This window comes from Sander lucioperca, chromosome 11, assembly GCF_008315115.2.
Source record: "Sander lucioperca isolate FBNREF2018 chromosome 11, SLUC_FBN_1.2, whole genome shotgun sequence".
Lineage (NCBI taxonomy): Eukaryota > Metazoa > Chordata > Actinopteri > Perciformes > Percidae > Sander > Sander lucioperca.
Genome location: NC_050183.1, coordinates 29,648,052 through 29,661,577, shown reverse-complemented (window position 1 = coordinate 29,661,577; position 13,526 = coordinate 29,648,052). Strand labels below are relative to the sequence as shown.

Genomic DNA, 13,526 nt, shown 5'->3' with positions numbered 1-13,526 from the left:
CATTGTGCTCCGTCAGGTCAGCAGTAGTTGGTGGTTCAGTTACCTGAGAATAGGTGACTTTGAGCCGGGTACAGAGCACCACGACCTGCTGGTCGTTTCAGCAGACATTACAGTTAAGTTTAGGCAACAAAAAGTAAGCGTTATTCGGTGACGAAAGTGAAGTTAAGGCCGATTATCGGGCTGTTTTTTTGGTAGTTTGCAGATCATCTGTATCTGCGTTTTATTTGCCTGATAACCGATAAAGTTAGTGAATTAAAAAGTGGTCTACTTTGGCTCGGCTACCGCTCTGTGTGTGTCCCTCAGCTTCAGTTTCACTCACCACTGAGTCTGACTTAATGTCCCGCCCACAACACCATCTGATTCTCTGTTACTGGGTATTATGTTGAAAGTTTCTCATTTATTAAATAATTCCTTATAGCATCTAAACAAAGTTTTGTGTTGGAGTTTGTAACATTCCAAAAATGTAATTTTGACTTAAAAGATTTTCATTTTCACTGTAAATGCATATCGGTTCCAAATATCGGTTATCGGTTTCATTAACTACTAATAATCGGCATCGGCCTTGAAAAACCAGTATCGGTCTATTCCTACCTACATGTCCATGTAATGTACTGTGTGCTGACGTCAGATGCAGCTGTCTAAAAGCACCATGAACGCAGCACAGAGAAGTAGCCTGTGCTTCTCACCTGGCATGGACGTGGACATGGTCCGACTCTGAATGCTGGGGCTGATCGGTCCCCCCCCCTTGCTGGTGAAAGCTTGGACTCTGATGTCGTAGGTTGTGTCTGGCTGCAAACCTTGGACAGTCATCTGTGTTTCCGCGGTACTGTTGGTGTTGTTGTGTTGGCTGTTGATATCTCGATAAACCACCACGTACTTGACAATCTTCCCGTTCCTCTCGGCCAGCGGCGGGGGCTCCCAGGCCAGCTTGGTGGAGGTGGCGGTCAGGCCTACCACGCTCAGATTCTGGGGGTAGCTGCTGGGAATGTCCTCAGGGGTGCTGATCTCCTTCACATATTCCTCCCCGTTGCCGGCTCGGTTTTTGCCGCATAGTTTGAAGATGTAGGTGGCTCCCTTGTGGAGGCCGGTGACTGTGAAGTGATCGTCTGACTTTCTGAAGTCTTTGATGGTGAAAGCGTCCTCCTCTGCTCTCTTGTACTGCAGCTGGTATCCCACATGCTCCCCCACCATCTCCTTCGGCGGCTGCCACTGGATCAGGGCGGTGTTCCCTATGGTGGTGCTGATCATCATAGTGGGCTTGCCAGGCACTGGAAGACATTCCCATGTCTTTGTTACTCTTAAAACAACTACATTCGATTCATTCAACACTAAATAAATCTTAACTCTGCTAGGACCGCTACAAGAAATCATTCCTACCACAGGCAATGCAACTTTTTAACACTTCATCACTGAGTGTTGGATAAGATCCATATACATCACAATACTGCACTGAGTGCAACTTGCACAAACAGGGTTTCCTGGAACAGGTATATTAACACTGCATTTCAGTCAACTTCTGTCAAGAATTATAAAAAGAGGCTTAAGACCTATCTGATTAACTAAACTTAACTATCTGTATTGATCTGAACTATTCATATCACATTTTGTTTGGCCTTGCTGTCTGTCATTTCTACTAACACATACACAGATCAGTCCACATATCCTCATTTTATCTATATTATTGTAATTTATTTTATGCCTTTGATGTTTATGTAGCCAACTTTATGCTTTTATTTTAATTTTTTTTTTTTTTATTCAGTGCTTACTTGTGTTCAATTTGTTGTTTTTTGTTTAGGACACTTATATTAATTGTAATTGTTCCTTATCTATATTATTCCTCTCTTCCTTAGGTGAGACTCCTTCTATTTGCCCCTAGGGGTTTTCTTAATCTCACCTGCACAATCTATATTTTTTATTATTTAACTTTTTTGTGTTATTGTTGTCTTGATTTTATTGTGCAAAATAAACAAATCAAAAAAATACTTACATCTTTATAAATACTATTTAAGTAGTTGTATATTTTTATTCCCAACTTGTATTTACATTTGTACATTCTTTCCTTTGTATTCTTTATCTGTATTTTTTTAATTTTTGTTCTTGTATTCTATTCTTAAAACATAACCCTAACCTTAAAAGCGTGATTAAAAAGTTTCCTTAGTTTAAAGTGCTCATATTATGCTTTTTGGCTTTTTCCCTTTCCTTTATTTTGTTATATATCTTTTTTGTGCACATTATAGGTTTACAAAGTGAAAAAGCCCAAAGTCCACCCCAAAGGGACTTACCATCTCCAACAGAAAACACTGTTCACAAACTGCTCCAAACAGCTCTATTGTAGTCCAGCCTTTACTTCAGAGACAAACGTGCATCACTTTGTACCACACGTTATAATGCTCGCCTAGCTGCTAGCGTGGCACGCCCTCATACTCTGCTTCTGACTGGCTAGTAGTCCTTACCTATAGGTACTGTGCATGTGCTACTCCCAACAAAGATGGAACAGAAGTGTGATGCCTCACTCTGTAGCTAAAACAGAAAGCTCAACACACAGGGTGAAAAGAGGAGCTGTATATAAGTCCATTTTGGTGCACTGAAAACAATCTCATGTCCTTTTTTTCTGTCATTCTACCTGGGCAACAACACAAAGCGTTAGTTGTTTATATGAGTTAGGTTCATAGGGTCACCACTTGGTCATATTGTAAACTATCTTGCATCCTCCGCATAAAGATCAGGTTTGGTCTGGGACAGAGAACAAATTCTACCGCAGCAACATTCAAAAACATGGTGGGTGCAACACACCTGCTCCTGTGGTGGTGACGACCTTGGCCTTGCTGCGAGCTCCATCGCCCTTGGTGGTGTACGCAGCCACAGTCACAGAGTAGGTTGTCTCTGGGAGCAGACCTGTTACTATGGCCTCCTGTGTGGTACAGAGACACAGAGAAGAAGAAAGACGGAGGGAGGGAGGGAGGGAGGGACACAGAGAGGAATGGAGACAGAGGGAAAGAGAAAGGAAAGGACAGAGAGAAAAGGGCAACAACATTCAGGTTGAGTCAGTCAGTGGCCTCAGTTGAATTGGTGTGCTGTCAGCCAGTTTACTGTACAAGGCACTCAGGCACATTAAACAAGTCAGGCGCACACAACATGCCTGTCCAACACTCCCAAAGGCATTTAAACTGTTTTCTTTTTTAGGAAAAAGTAAAGTGAAGGCCATGCATGTAAACCTGCAGTGCATTTAGATAAAATCCTCCATAAAGTTCAAGGTACCTGGTCCTTGAGGTACTGTTAGATGGTCTGTAAGCTGGAGCAGAAGGTGGATCTGTAAATTAGGATGGATTGTTACCTTATGGACAGTAATTTGCCTTTGTTTGTCCTCTTGCAACCAGTCCTCCAAACCATATGACAATTAAGGTTGTTTATTCCCCCCCCCTCTAATATAACCCACAGGAGCATTTCATAAATTAGCGCCCCTAGCGGTGGCTGGAAATATGACCCCATATCTAAACCAGATAATGTAATGGTCACAGTTTGGTTAGGTTTAGACACTAAAACTACTTAGTTAAGTTTAGAAAAAAGATGGTGGTTTGGGTATCTTCCGGTTATGTATGTGACACAGAATGTTACTTTGCACCGTTTGTTCTGTAAAGTCAAAAAGAAACTCGCTGTGTACTTTTATTTTCAAACTGGACACGAACTGTGGTCTCCTGGGGGAAAGTCCTATGTTTGTTTGACCTATCCAGCCCCCCAACCAATGCACGACTAAAACAACTTTTGAAGGTACACATGTTCCACCAAAACAAGTTCCTTCCAGAAGCTATTTTGCAGAGGCACCGTTGCTCCGTCCGGCGCTTAGCACCACCCAAGACGATTGTGGTTTAAAGAAATGCCAATAAACCAGAGCACGTTTTTCTCCCATCCCGGAATGCTGTGTGGACTAGCCAGACCTTCCTCCGCAGCGCTGTGGAGGAAGGTCTGGCAATGCGAGACTATATAAAACATAAAGCACACAAAGGCAAAAACCGCAATAACAAGAGACTTCAGACGCATTTCAAACTTGATATGTTCACTCACGAAAATGACTGCCCACACACATCTAGAGCACATGTTCTTACATGCTACTTCACTGCATAAAAAAAGCCTTGTATATACAGCAACATGTACATTCTGTCAGCAGCTGGGAGTCCATTAAAAGGTTTGGAAAAGGCCCACTCCTCTCAGATAGCTGCAGATTTCTTTCTAGTGCTGTTCCTGAGTGATGAGTGGAGAGGGGTTGCAGAGATGAAGCAGCTTGTGATGAAAGAAAAATGGCAGCAGGATGGTGGTTGGAGGTGTGGGTGTGTGCGGCGGAGATAATATTCCCAGCAGAGAACACCCAGCGGCTTCTACTTCCCCCCATCAGACCGGCGCCTCCGCCTACAGCCTAGGGCTCGCTATACCATCCATGGAGATGACAGGGCAAATTAGCAAGGCCCTGCCAAAGCAGCCAGGGGTTCCAGCAACAACCAAAGCTCTAATTATTATTTCATGCCAGGCAATTTTATATCTATCACAGGATGTTTAAAAGGTTTAGCTGCTCATTTAGAAGCAGACATGTACAGAGCAGAAATCAGCTGGGACCTAAAGAGTTAACATATATATATCCTCCTTCCTGTCTGCTCTGCAGGGCTAAGAAGGGGAAAGATAAAAAAGAAATGTGACTCATGTGAAGTTACTCTAAAGCCTCATTATTTTAATCTGGTGGTATTCCTTTTCACTTTCTTGCATTTGGAGACAGAAGAAAAAATAATCTAATGGGTCTTTCATCTGTCTTTTTCAAATGCACAGCCAGCCAGTGTGTGTGTGGGGATGAATTCCCAAGGACTGAACAGATGAAACATTTGACATTAAGTCAGGAGACATCGCTCCTGTGAGGGGAATGTCTGGTTTAACAGGAGCCAATCAATGTTCAGTGACTTCTTGTGTGTCAAACATCAAATGCTGCTGTCCTCCACCTCCCGTCCTTTTAAACCATTAATACCAGCTGGGAGGGTTTCTACTAATGTTACAACTCCACTACAAAAGATTATTAGCAGTGACAACAGTGTGCTGATTCATCTGCACTGAGACTAACACTAAGGGAGGGACATTTAGTGGTGGAATGTAACTAAATTAGGGCTGTCAGCGTTAACGCGTTAATCGCGATGCGATTAAGGGCCGACGCGATGCGATTAATTTTTTTTAATCGCATTAATTGCATGCCGGCATTTATTAATTTATTTTACACTTCACTCGGCTTTGCATTGTGCCTAACAGGCTACTATTTTTACCCTTTGCAGCACCGTTACTTATCATCAAGCTACCACTTCCTCGTAACACATCCTGCTGCTGCAGGCTGCAGGCATGATGGAGAAAGACAGCAGCAATGAAATCCTGAATGGCGCTTTTTATTTTCCAAAACTCCCGGACGGCTCGTAGAGAAGTCGAAAGCCATATGCACATTGTGTAAAATATCACAGAAGCACGTCAAGCTTGAGCTACCACCTACGGAGCTAAGCATAGTAGTACAGTTAACGTGATGCTACCTGCTAGCATGCTACACTATACTACGCTATACTACAGCTCTTGCGAAACGGGTGGCAACTAACTGCAGACCTGTCAGCATAGTAGAGGACTCAGGTCTTAAAGACGTACTACGGTTGGCATGTTCTGACCTGTTTGTTGCCGTCGAGGGGACAGTAGTTTCACCATACACAGCCTGTATGACACGGAGAAAGCAGCCACAGCGGAACTGCTGCAAGGTGCTGCAAACGCTGTCTCATTAACCGGTGATCACTGGTCAGTGAGTAATCAACATTATTTAAGAGTTATTAAACACTATATTGACCCTAGTAAGGATAGGGATTTTTAGTTTTTTAATTAGGTACTTGGATGAATTGTGCAATAATGACAGATTCACACATTTTTCTTTTGTTTACAGTAAATAAATAATTACAAAAACTTTCTTTGCATTCATTTGATTCCCAATCAAGATACACTGGTAAAAATTGCTTTCGATTGTTAATATGTACTTAAAAACTGTTCTGAAATGCAAAATAATAGAATTTTAATCATGCGATAAAACGTGATTAATCGCGATTAACTATAGAAATTCAGCGATTAATTGCGATTAAAAAAATTTATCGTTTGACAGCCCTAAACTAAATACATTTTCTCAAGAACTTTACCTAAATACAAATGTTGAGGTACTTGTGTCTTTTCATGCCACTTTCTACTTCTACTCTGCTACATTTCAGAGAGAAATATTGTACTTTTTACTCTGCTCCACTTAACAAATTGAGAAACCACAATGTTTTATTATAAATTAAACTACCCAACAATATACAGGCCTACAAGTCCAGCTGAAATGATTAGACCATTAAACACTTAGTTGATTGACAGAACAGTTTGGATCGTTTCCAGTTTCTAAAATGTGAAGATCTTTCTGCATTGAGTACTTTTACTTTTAATACTTTAAGTACATTGTCCTGATGATACTTACATACTTTTATTTAAGTGACATTTTCAATGCAGGACTTTTTAGAGTGTGGTATTAGTACTTCTACTTAAGTAAAGGATCTGAATACTTCTTCCACCACTGGGCATTTCTGACTGATACTTTGATGAATGTTGGAGACCAAGTTTCAACCACAGTCACTGTTGGTATAGTCTCGCATTGCCCAGACCTTCCTCCCCGTGCTGAGGAGGAAGGTCTGGCTAGTCCACACAGTATTCCGGGATGGGAGAAAAACATGCTCTGGTTTATTGGCATTTCTTTAAACCAATCACAATCAGTCTTGGGCGGTGCTAAGCGCTGGACGGAACAACGGTGCCTCTGCAAAATAGCCTCGGGAAGGAACTTGTTTTGGTGGAACATGTGTACGTTCAAAAGTTGTTTTAGTTGTGCAACAGAAAACTCAGATTTGACAGATAGTCTAGCTAGCTGTCTGGATTTACCCTGCAAAGATCTGAGGAGCAGTTAACCATAGTCCTCATAAATCCACCAGAGTTTAAAATTCCAACTCCAAGAAAGCGGAGGGTGTCGAACATCCGGCCAAAAAATTAGTGATTCCCGGCGGAATTATTGGCGGCACCAGAGCAATCCTGGAAGTGGACCGTTGTGTATATAGACTACAGTCGGTATGTTATATTTAAGATTTCCTTTGATTTGACATTTTAAATTGCAGCCAGTGATATTAATCCAATGCGTTCATCTATTATCATTATCCACTAATCCTGTACAGAGATATTAGAGTGGTGGTGGTAGATGGGTGGGGGTCTGGAGCCTGGCCCAGTTAACAGAATATACAGAATATGTTTTAATTTGACCTGTTTTAGGCCAACAAAATAAATAAATAAATAAACTAGAAAAGTGCGCTCAGTAAAGTGCAGATCTCTGCCAGGTGTGTCTCCCTTTGCCCACCCAAAAAAACATAATTTATGCAATGGCGGCGAAGACGCTCCGGTTCAAAATGAGACCAAGACTGTCTAATGCAAAAATGTTGCTAAAAGAGGATTTGCATCCTGCTTTCAAAGAATATCCCTCTGTTTATTTCCCATTAATTCTAATTCCTAATCAGCTACTTCCTAGCAAGCTTTTAACTCATCAAAATGATGTAACGTTATGAAAGGCAATATCAAAGCTGTGAGAAATAAATGATGTGCTTTTGTAAAACTCTGTAGCTGCAGGAGACCACTACATAGATCTTCTAGTTCTCTGACTCTGCCCACAGTCATGAGAAGTGCCGCCGTGATACTGAGACTGCAATCAAAGAGATTCCACTTACTGGACATGATGCTGGGACCAGCGTTGTGCTTGTTACTGAGAAATCCTCATTAGTTACAGTTAATAGTTACCTCATTAAAAAGTTACTAAATGACTTTCCACCCAAAACTATTGCGTTACTGTGATAAGTAACGTTTTAGTTACTTTTTAAATATATACTTTGAAATGCTGCCATTGGTAATGTGCCCATAGCATTCCGGTACTGTTGCTATTATCTCTGCTGGGATCATGCATTCAGTCGGTGTGTATCCGTCTGTCTGTCTGTCTATCTGTCTGTCTGTCTGTCCGTCTGTCTGTCCACAGCTCATCCCACATACTACTAGACCCATCAGCCTCATATTTTTTGTTTCATATGTCATATATTTATGACTGTATGGTGTTGTTGGTTGCGGTGGCCATTTAATACATTCAATAATGTCAGAGAGCTGCTGAAATGCCTCTGTCAGTTAACTCATCACTTATGGTGGCGATACACTGGGCGACTTTTTGGTCAACATGGCAACGTTGAGGGCAATGTGCACACGGCAATGTGCTGCCAACAGGAATTAATGTACACTGAATGCCTTTGTATATGTAGCAGTCAATGCCGGGATAAAACAGTCAATAAAGTAGGTTTTAAAAGAATTGTGAATCACCGCAACCACAAGAGGTCCTTGGTCATACAGTCAAAAATGTGCACAAAAAATATTAGGCTGATGGGTCCAGTAGTATGTGCACACACATGACCAAACTCATGATCCCCTTCAGGCTTCAAAGCCAAAGCTACAACACTTAGTTACTTATGGTAGAAACACAAATATCAGGAAGAAAAGGACCAAATCAACAAAATCTGCAAGTCAACAAAATCGGGCAAGCAAAAATGCTCCTCCTTCTAAAACGTCTATCCCGCGGCCCTTGTCTTGCGAGTTGTAGAGTTTCCTTGAGTGTCCCACTGTGATGTGACGATGTGAGCCAGATCATTGCAATGGGTTGTGCATGCATTCACTCCTGTTTTTCCTGATCCAGAGAAGATATCCAGATACAGATAACAATACAAAATATAACTTTTAATTAATAACCTTGCACCATAGATAAGCACTAACCTCTAGTTAAGTCTGGAACTGTGAGATGGCTTTGTGAGGTATTTGATTAATTACACTGCGTGTGTGTGTGTGTGTGTGTGTGTGTGTGTGTGTGTGTGTGTGTGTGTGTGTGTGTGTGAGTGTGAGAGTGTGTGTATTTGTATGGTCACAATTATTGATTGTTGATGGTCAGATTGTCTATTTTATGTTGATGCTTATACTCTATTCTTATATGGGTTTATGATTTGTTCTAATGTTTGTGCTGTTTTTAATGTAAAGCATTTTGGGTTTACATGTAATGAAAGTTGCTATATAAACAAAGCTGTCATTGCAGCTTTTTTTCAGCATTGCAGAAAAGGAATATATCGGAAGGATACTGTACTTTTCATGCTCAGCACAGTAGATGTAAGCTTGTAAACAAAAGCTGTATGCACTGCTAGTCTCTGTGGAGTTTTTATTGCAAAATAAACCAACAGGAGCTGGACTCAAGTAGAATCAATAAGCAGTCTCAGCTTTTATTGGATGGTAGGTAGCAAAAAACAAACCCCTGAGTTATACGGATCCGTGTGATTCAAGGGAAGTGAGAGCGGAGGCGGCAGGAGACACTGAACTAGAGGCTGAACACTTTGATAATTACTATTGCAGAGTCTGAAATACATTGCTGCATTTTTATGTATGTGTTCTGTAATACCATGGCAGATATACAAATATTCATCCCTGGGCCCAGATAAACAGACAGTAAAACCACAACTCCAACTTCACTTCCAGAATAAAATCAAAAGAGCGTTTACAGCTGCGGCTGCTCAGAGCCTGGGAGGCTGTGACCAGAGCTGTCAAGACACATATCAACACACACACACACACACACACACACACACACACACACACACAGTAATCAGTTGTTGCAGTTGTCATCCTGGTCTTCAGCAGCGAACATTGGGCCATGAAGTCTAGTCTTATGTCACTCTCAGTGTTTATATCATGCACGACCCCATGACACCCCCACCCGACCCACATTCAAGGCATTTAAATCCACACACGCGCACACAAAAACCATCACAACCACCAAAATTCACTTTAGAAACAAACACGGCACACGGCGAGATGAGTAAAAAAAGAAAAGAAAAAGAAGCCACAGTTAGGAGTTCTAGATGGACTTTCTCCACTGAGGAGCTGTCAGCTCTCTTGAAATCTGATGGTTTTGAGTTTCTGGTATGAAGCTAGAATGAGGTGACAGTATCCCACCTGTTAGAAACTGTCTTGGGGATGTAAGGATGAGGCATGAAGTAGTAAAGCAAAGGGAGAAGGCTACTAGACAACTACATACTTCTATAGAGACTTCTATAGAGAATATCCAGCATTGCTTTCCTCAACACATACATGAGATTTGCTCATATATCAAGATATAATTTACCAAGTGTAAATGCAAACCTCCATGATCAGCTGTCATTATCCAGATACTGTATCCAGATAAAGATCAAATGCTAATACCAGGTGGAAATAGGGCCAGGATGAGTATATAACTGTAGTTATAAATAGGACTTGTTTGGATAGCTGCTGCACGCCCACACTGGCTGGAGAAATAATCCTGTTAGTACCCACGCAGAGATCGGAAGATGTTATGACAGAAAACACACTCCCCATAGCCCCTGTCCACCCAACACTGTGGCTACTCACGTAGTTCGATGAATCCTCATCAGTCCACTGACGAAAAGGACAGACAGGGGAGTGGAGTCAGAAAAACAGAGGGAACTTTCTGTCTAGAATGTACTTAAGGCCATTTTACGAGCTGATTAGCATGCTGGACGACAGCAGTGAATAGTGACTATTGAGTAGAGAAAGAGCTGCCAGGGCGGGGGGGCTGCTTTAGATCACGTGTCAAATCTGGCCCCTCGCAGATTTTGATCCGGCCTGCATTTCAATTTAGGTTCACAATACATTTTGGCCCACCTAGTTTTTGTCCCTTTATTTCCCTTTAAGTTTTTGGTGCTTTTTCAACGTTTTCAACACATTTTCTGGCGTTTTTGTCCCTTTTTAGATAATTTTGTCGCTTTTTCCATCTTTTTTGTTCATTTTTTTTCAACATTTTTTGGTGGCTTAAGAATTTATTGCCAACTTTTTTGGGGCTTTATGAGGCCCAAACTGTATGTGAAAGCTATATGAGACATGCAATAATACAGTTAAAATATTTCACTTTTTCGATTAAATAAAAGCATGTCAATAAACTATACATCTGGCCCTTGATGTGATTCTCATTTTCCAGTCTGGCCCTTAATGAAATTGAGTTTGACACCCCGGCTTTAGATTTTGCATGTTGTAATGGAGGTAACATCTGGATGAGTGTGTTTGTATAATAAGAGCTCTTCTGCGTAGTGCCACCTGATGAGACAAGTCTGGGCCATGCTGATGAGGCAACACATAAGCTAGCGTGAGCCTGCCAGGGGCCCCCCATGCCGTGACATAGCATATCCAGAGGGTCTGAAGCCCAGACTGCTGACTCACCTGTACCATGAACCCAGTTTCCTCAACCTGGGAGCATGGGACATGCACTCAATCACACTTTCACTTTCCTCCATCAACCACATAGTGTCTGATTGTAATTCATTGTTGTCATGGCTCCCATTGTTGCTTCTAACCTCAGGCCACTAGGAACCTACATGAGGACCCTGCCTAAGACTAACCAAGTAAAACAGCATTGTTTTCTATGTGAGCATAAATCTAATGAGTGAAAACTAAAACCAGTAGTGGAAGAAGAATTCAGATCCTAAGTAAAAGTACTACGTTTGTAATACCACACTTTAAAATACTAGGTGCACGTAGGTAAGACTTATAAAACTAACTTTCTGTCATATTTGCTGAAACTGACCCTATGTTCCAGTAGAACTACATGAAGAAGGTAATTTAATATAATCCGGCTCCTCTGGCACCACCTACAGCCTGTAGTGCGATTTGCAAAAATCCACCGCTCCCTGTTCAGATGCACCAATCATGGCCAGGGGGGGTGTCTAACTGTGTGTCAATCACTGCTCATGCACACGCATTCATTCTCCCCTGTGGGGGCTCAGGAGACCGTTTTGGGCTTAAGCAGAAAGGGGGGGAGGGACTGAGAAGTTGTCGTTCAAATTTTTTGGCTAAGTCCTGGATCTTCACAATCCTACCTACAGCATCTTTAAGTTAAAGTATGTAAGTATCATCAGGAAAATGTACTTAAAGACTTAAAAGTAAAAGTATTCAGTACAGTTCTGTCAATCAACTAAGTGTTTGATCAGCTAACCATTTCAGTTTAATTTATGATAAAACATTGTATTTTCTAAACTACATGTGTTTTGTGCGTGTAAAGTAACTAGTAACTAAAGCTGCCAGATGAATGTAGTGGAGTACAAAGTACAATATTTCTCTCTGAAATATAGCAGAGTAGAAGTAGAAAGTGGCATGAAAAGAAAAGACTCAAGTAAAGTACAAGTACATCAAATTTGTACATGGTACTTGAGTAAATGTACTTAGTTACATTCCGTCACTGACTAAAACCATGATACAGTCAAAAGAGAGAAAGATAAATGTCTTTGAATTACTGCTGCACTGTTATTTGCTCTGTATGTCTTGTGTCACTGGGATCTATTCATAGTCAGTATTCTGGGGCAGCAGCAAATCACATTTTCAGTTTCTCATCTATTCTTTAGACATCAGAGCTCATCCCTGAGGTTGTGTTCAAAGCAGAATGAGACAAACAGAGATGAAGAACGAAGCATACAGAGAGGGATGAAGAAGAGTTTGTACTGCTGTAAAGTCAGCCTTCAGACGTTGGAGCCCCTTGGCTTCTCCAGGAATGATTTGGGGGTAGCAAGTGTTTGGGTGTTCTGGAGGTACCAGTACTTCACTCCTTCATGCAGGCTTATTTGATCATTAACAAAAGCAGCCAGATATGTCACTGCTGCACTGTGAACTGGCCTGTCCCCAAAAAAGAAAATTGTCTTTTAACCCTTCCTTTACAAGCTAAACATTTGACACAATTTATAATATTTGTTTTTTGATTGTGTGTCCACATGTTTTCAATACAACCCAAATATCCATATATGAATGGATGAATGAAATTAATGGTCAGTGTTTCAGGGATAAAAGAACCACGCTGATAGGATGTTACAAGCCTTAGTTCTGTCAAAAATGTATTGATAGTGCAAAACCAAAAACGCTTAGATTCTTGTATTTTTCACTCCTTTAACGTATTTTTCTTTTACTTATTTCCAATGATGGGTGAATATATTTTGAGTTTTTAGCAGTATGCCTCCCATCATGCTTGATAATGTTGCAATGGAGCCTTTTTTATTAGTTATATTTAGCTGAATCTGTTTAATGGAAAGTCATGCTGCATTACAGACACAGCCACTCAGAATTTCCCCTCCTAACCAAAGGCCTTCTGGCTGTCAGCCCAACTTCCAGCCTCTAGTAGTAAAGGTGATGATGTTTCTATCATGTTGCACCCGCGAAACTGGAAGACAACAAACAGCCAAGGCTGAAGAAGAAGGGTGATTTACATGAAGCCAATGAAAATGTCCAACTGGAGAAACAACGAGATTCTGGGCATTTTTTCAGCAAGGGTCGACACTGAAATTGTCAGACAAATTTAAGGAACAGCAAAAGACTCGGTTGTTTATGACCAAGTTACAAACCGGCTA

General features: G+C 41.2%; 1 protein-coding gene across 29 annotated transcripts in view; it reads right to left on the bottom strand.

Annotated features, from left to right (window-relative positions):
- ptprfa (protein tyrosine phosphatase receptor type Fa) overlaps positions 1-13,526 on the bottom strand; it is a 400,117-nt gene that overhangs the window by 94,841 nt on the left and 291,750 nt on the right. For 20 of the 29 annotated variants that reach the window (XM_031311904.2, XM_031311903.2, XM_031311912.2 and 17 more), the window contains 3 exons: positions 10,531-10,557; positions 2,794-2,911; positions 687-1,268 (listed from right to left, as the gene is read on the bottom strand). In XM_031311904.2, coding sequence (XP_031167764.2) covers positions 687-1,268; positions 2,794-2,911; positions 10,531-10,557 — 727 coding nt within the window. The remainder of the gene's footprint in view (positions 1-686; positions 1,269-2,793; positions 2,912-10,530; positions 10,558-13,526) is intronic. The other 9 variants (XM_031311913.2, XM_031311910.2, XM_036007667.1 and 6 more) reach the window with 1 other exon arrangement.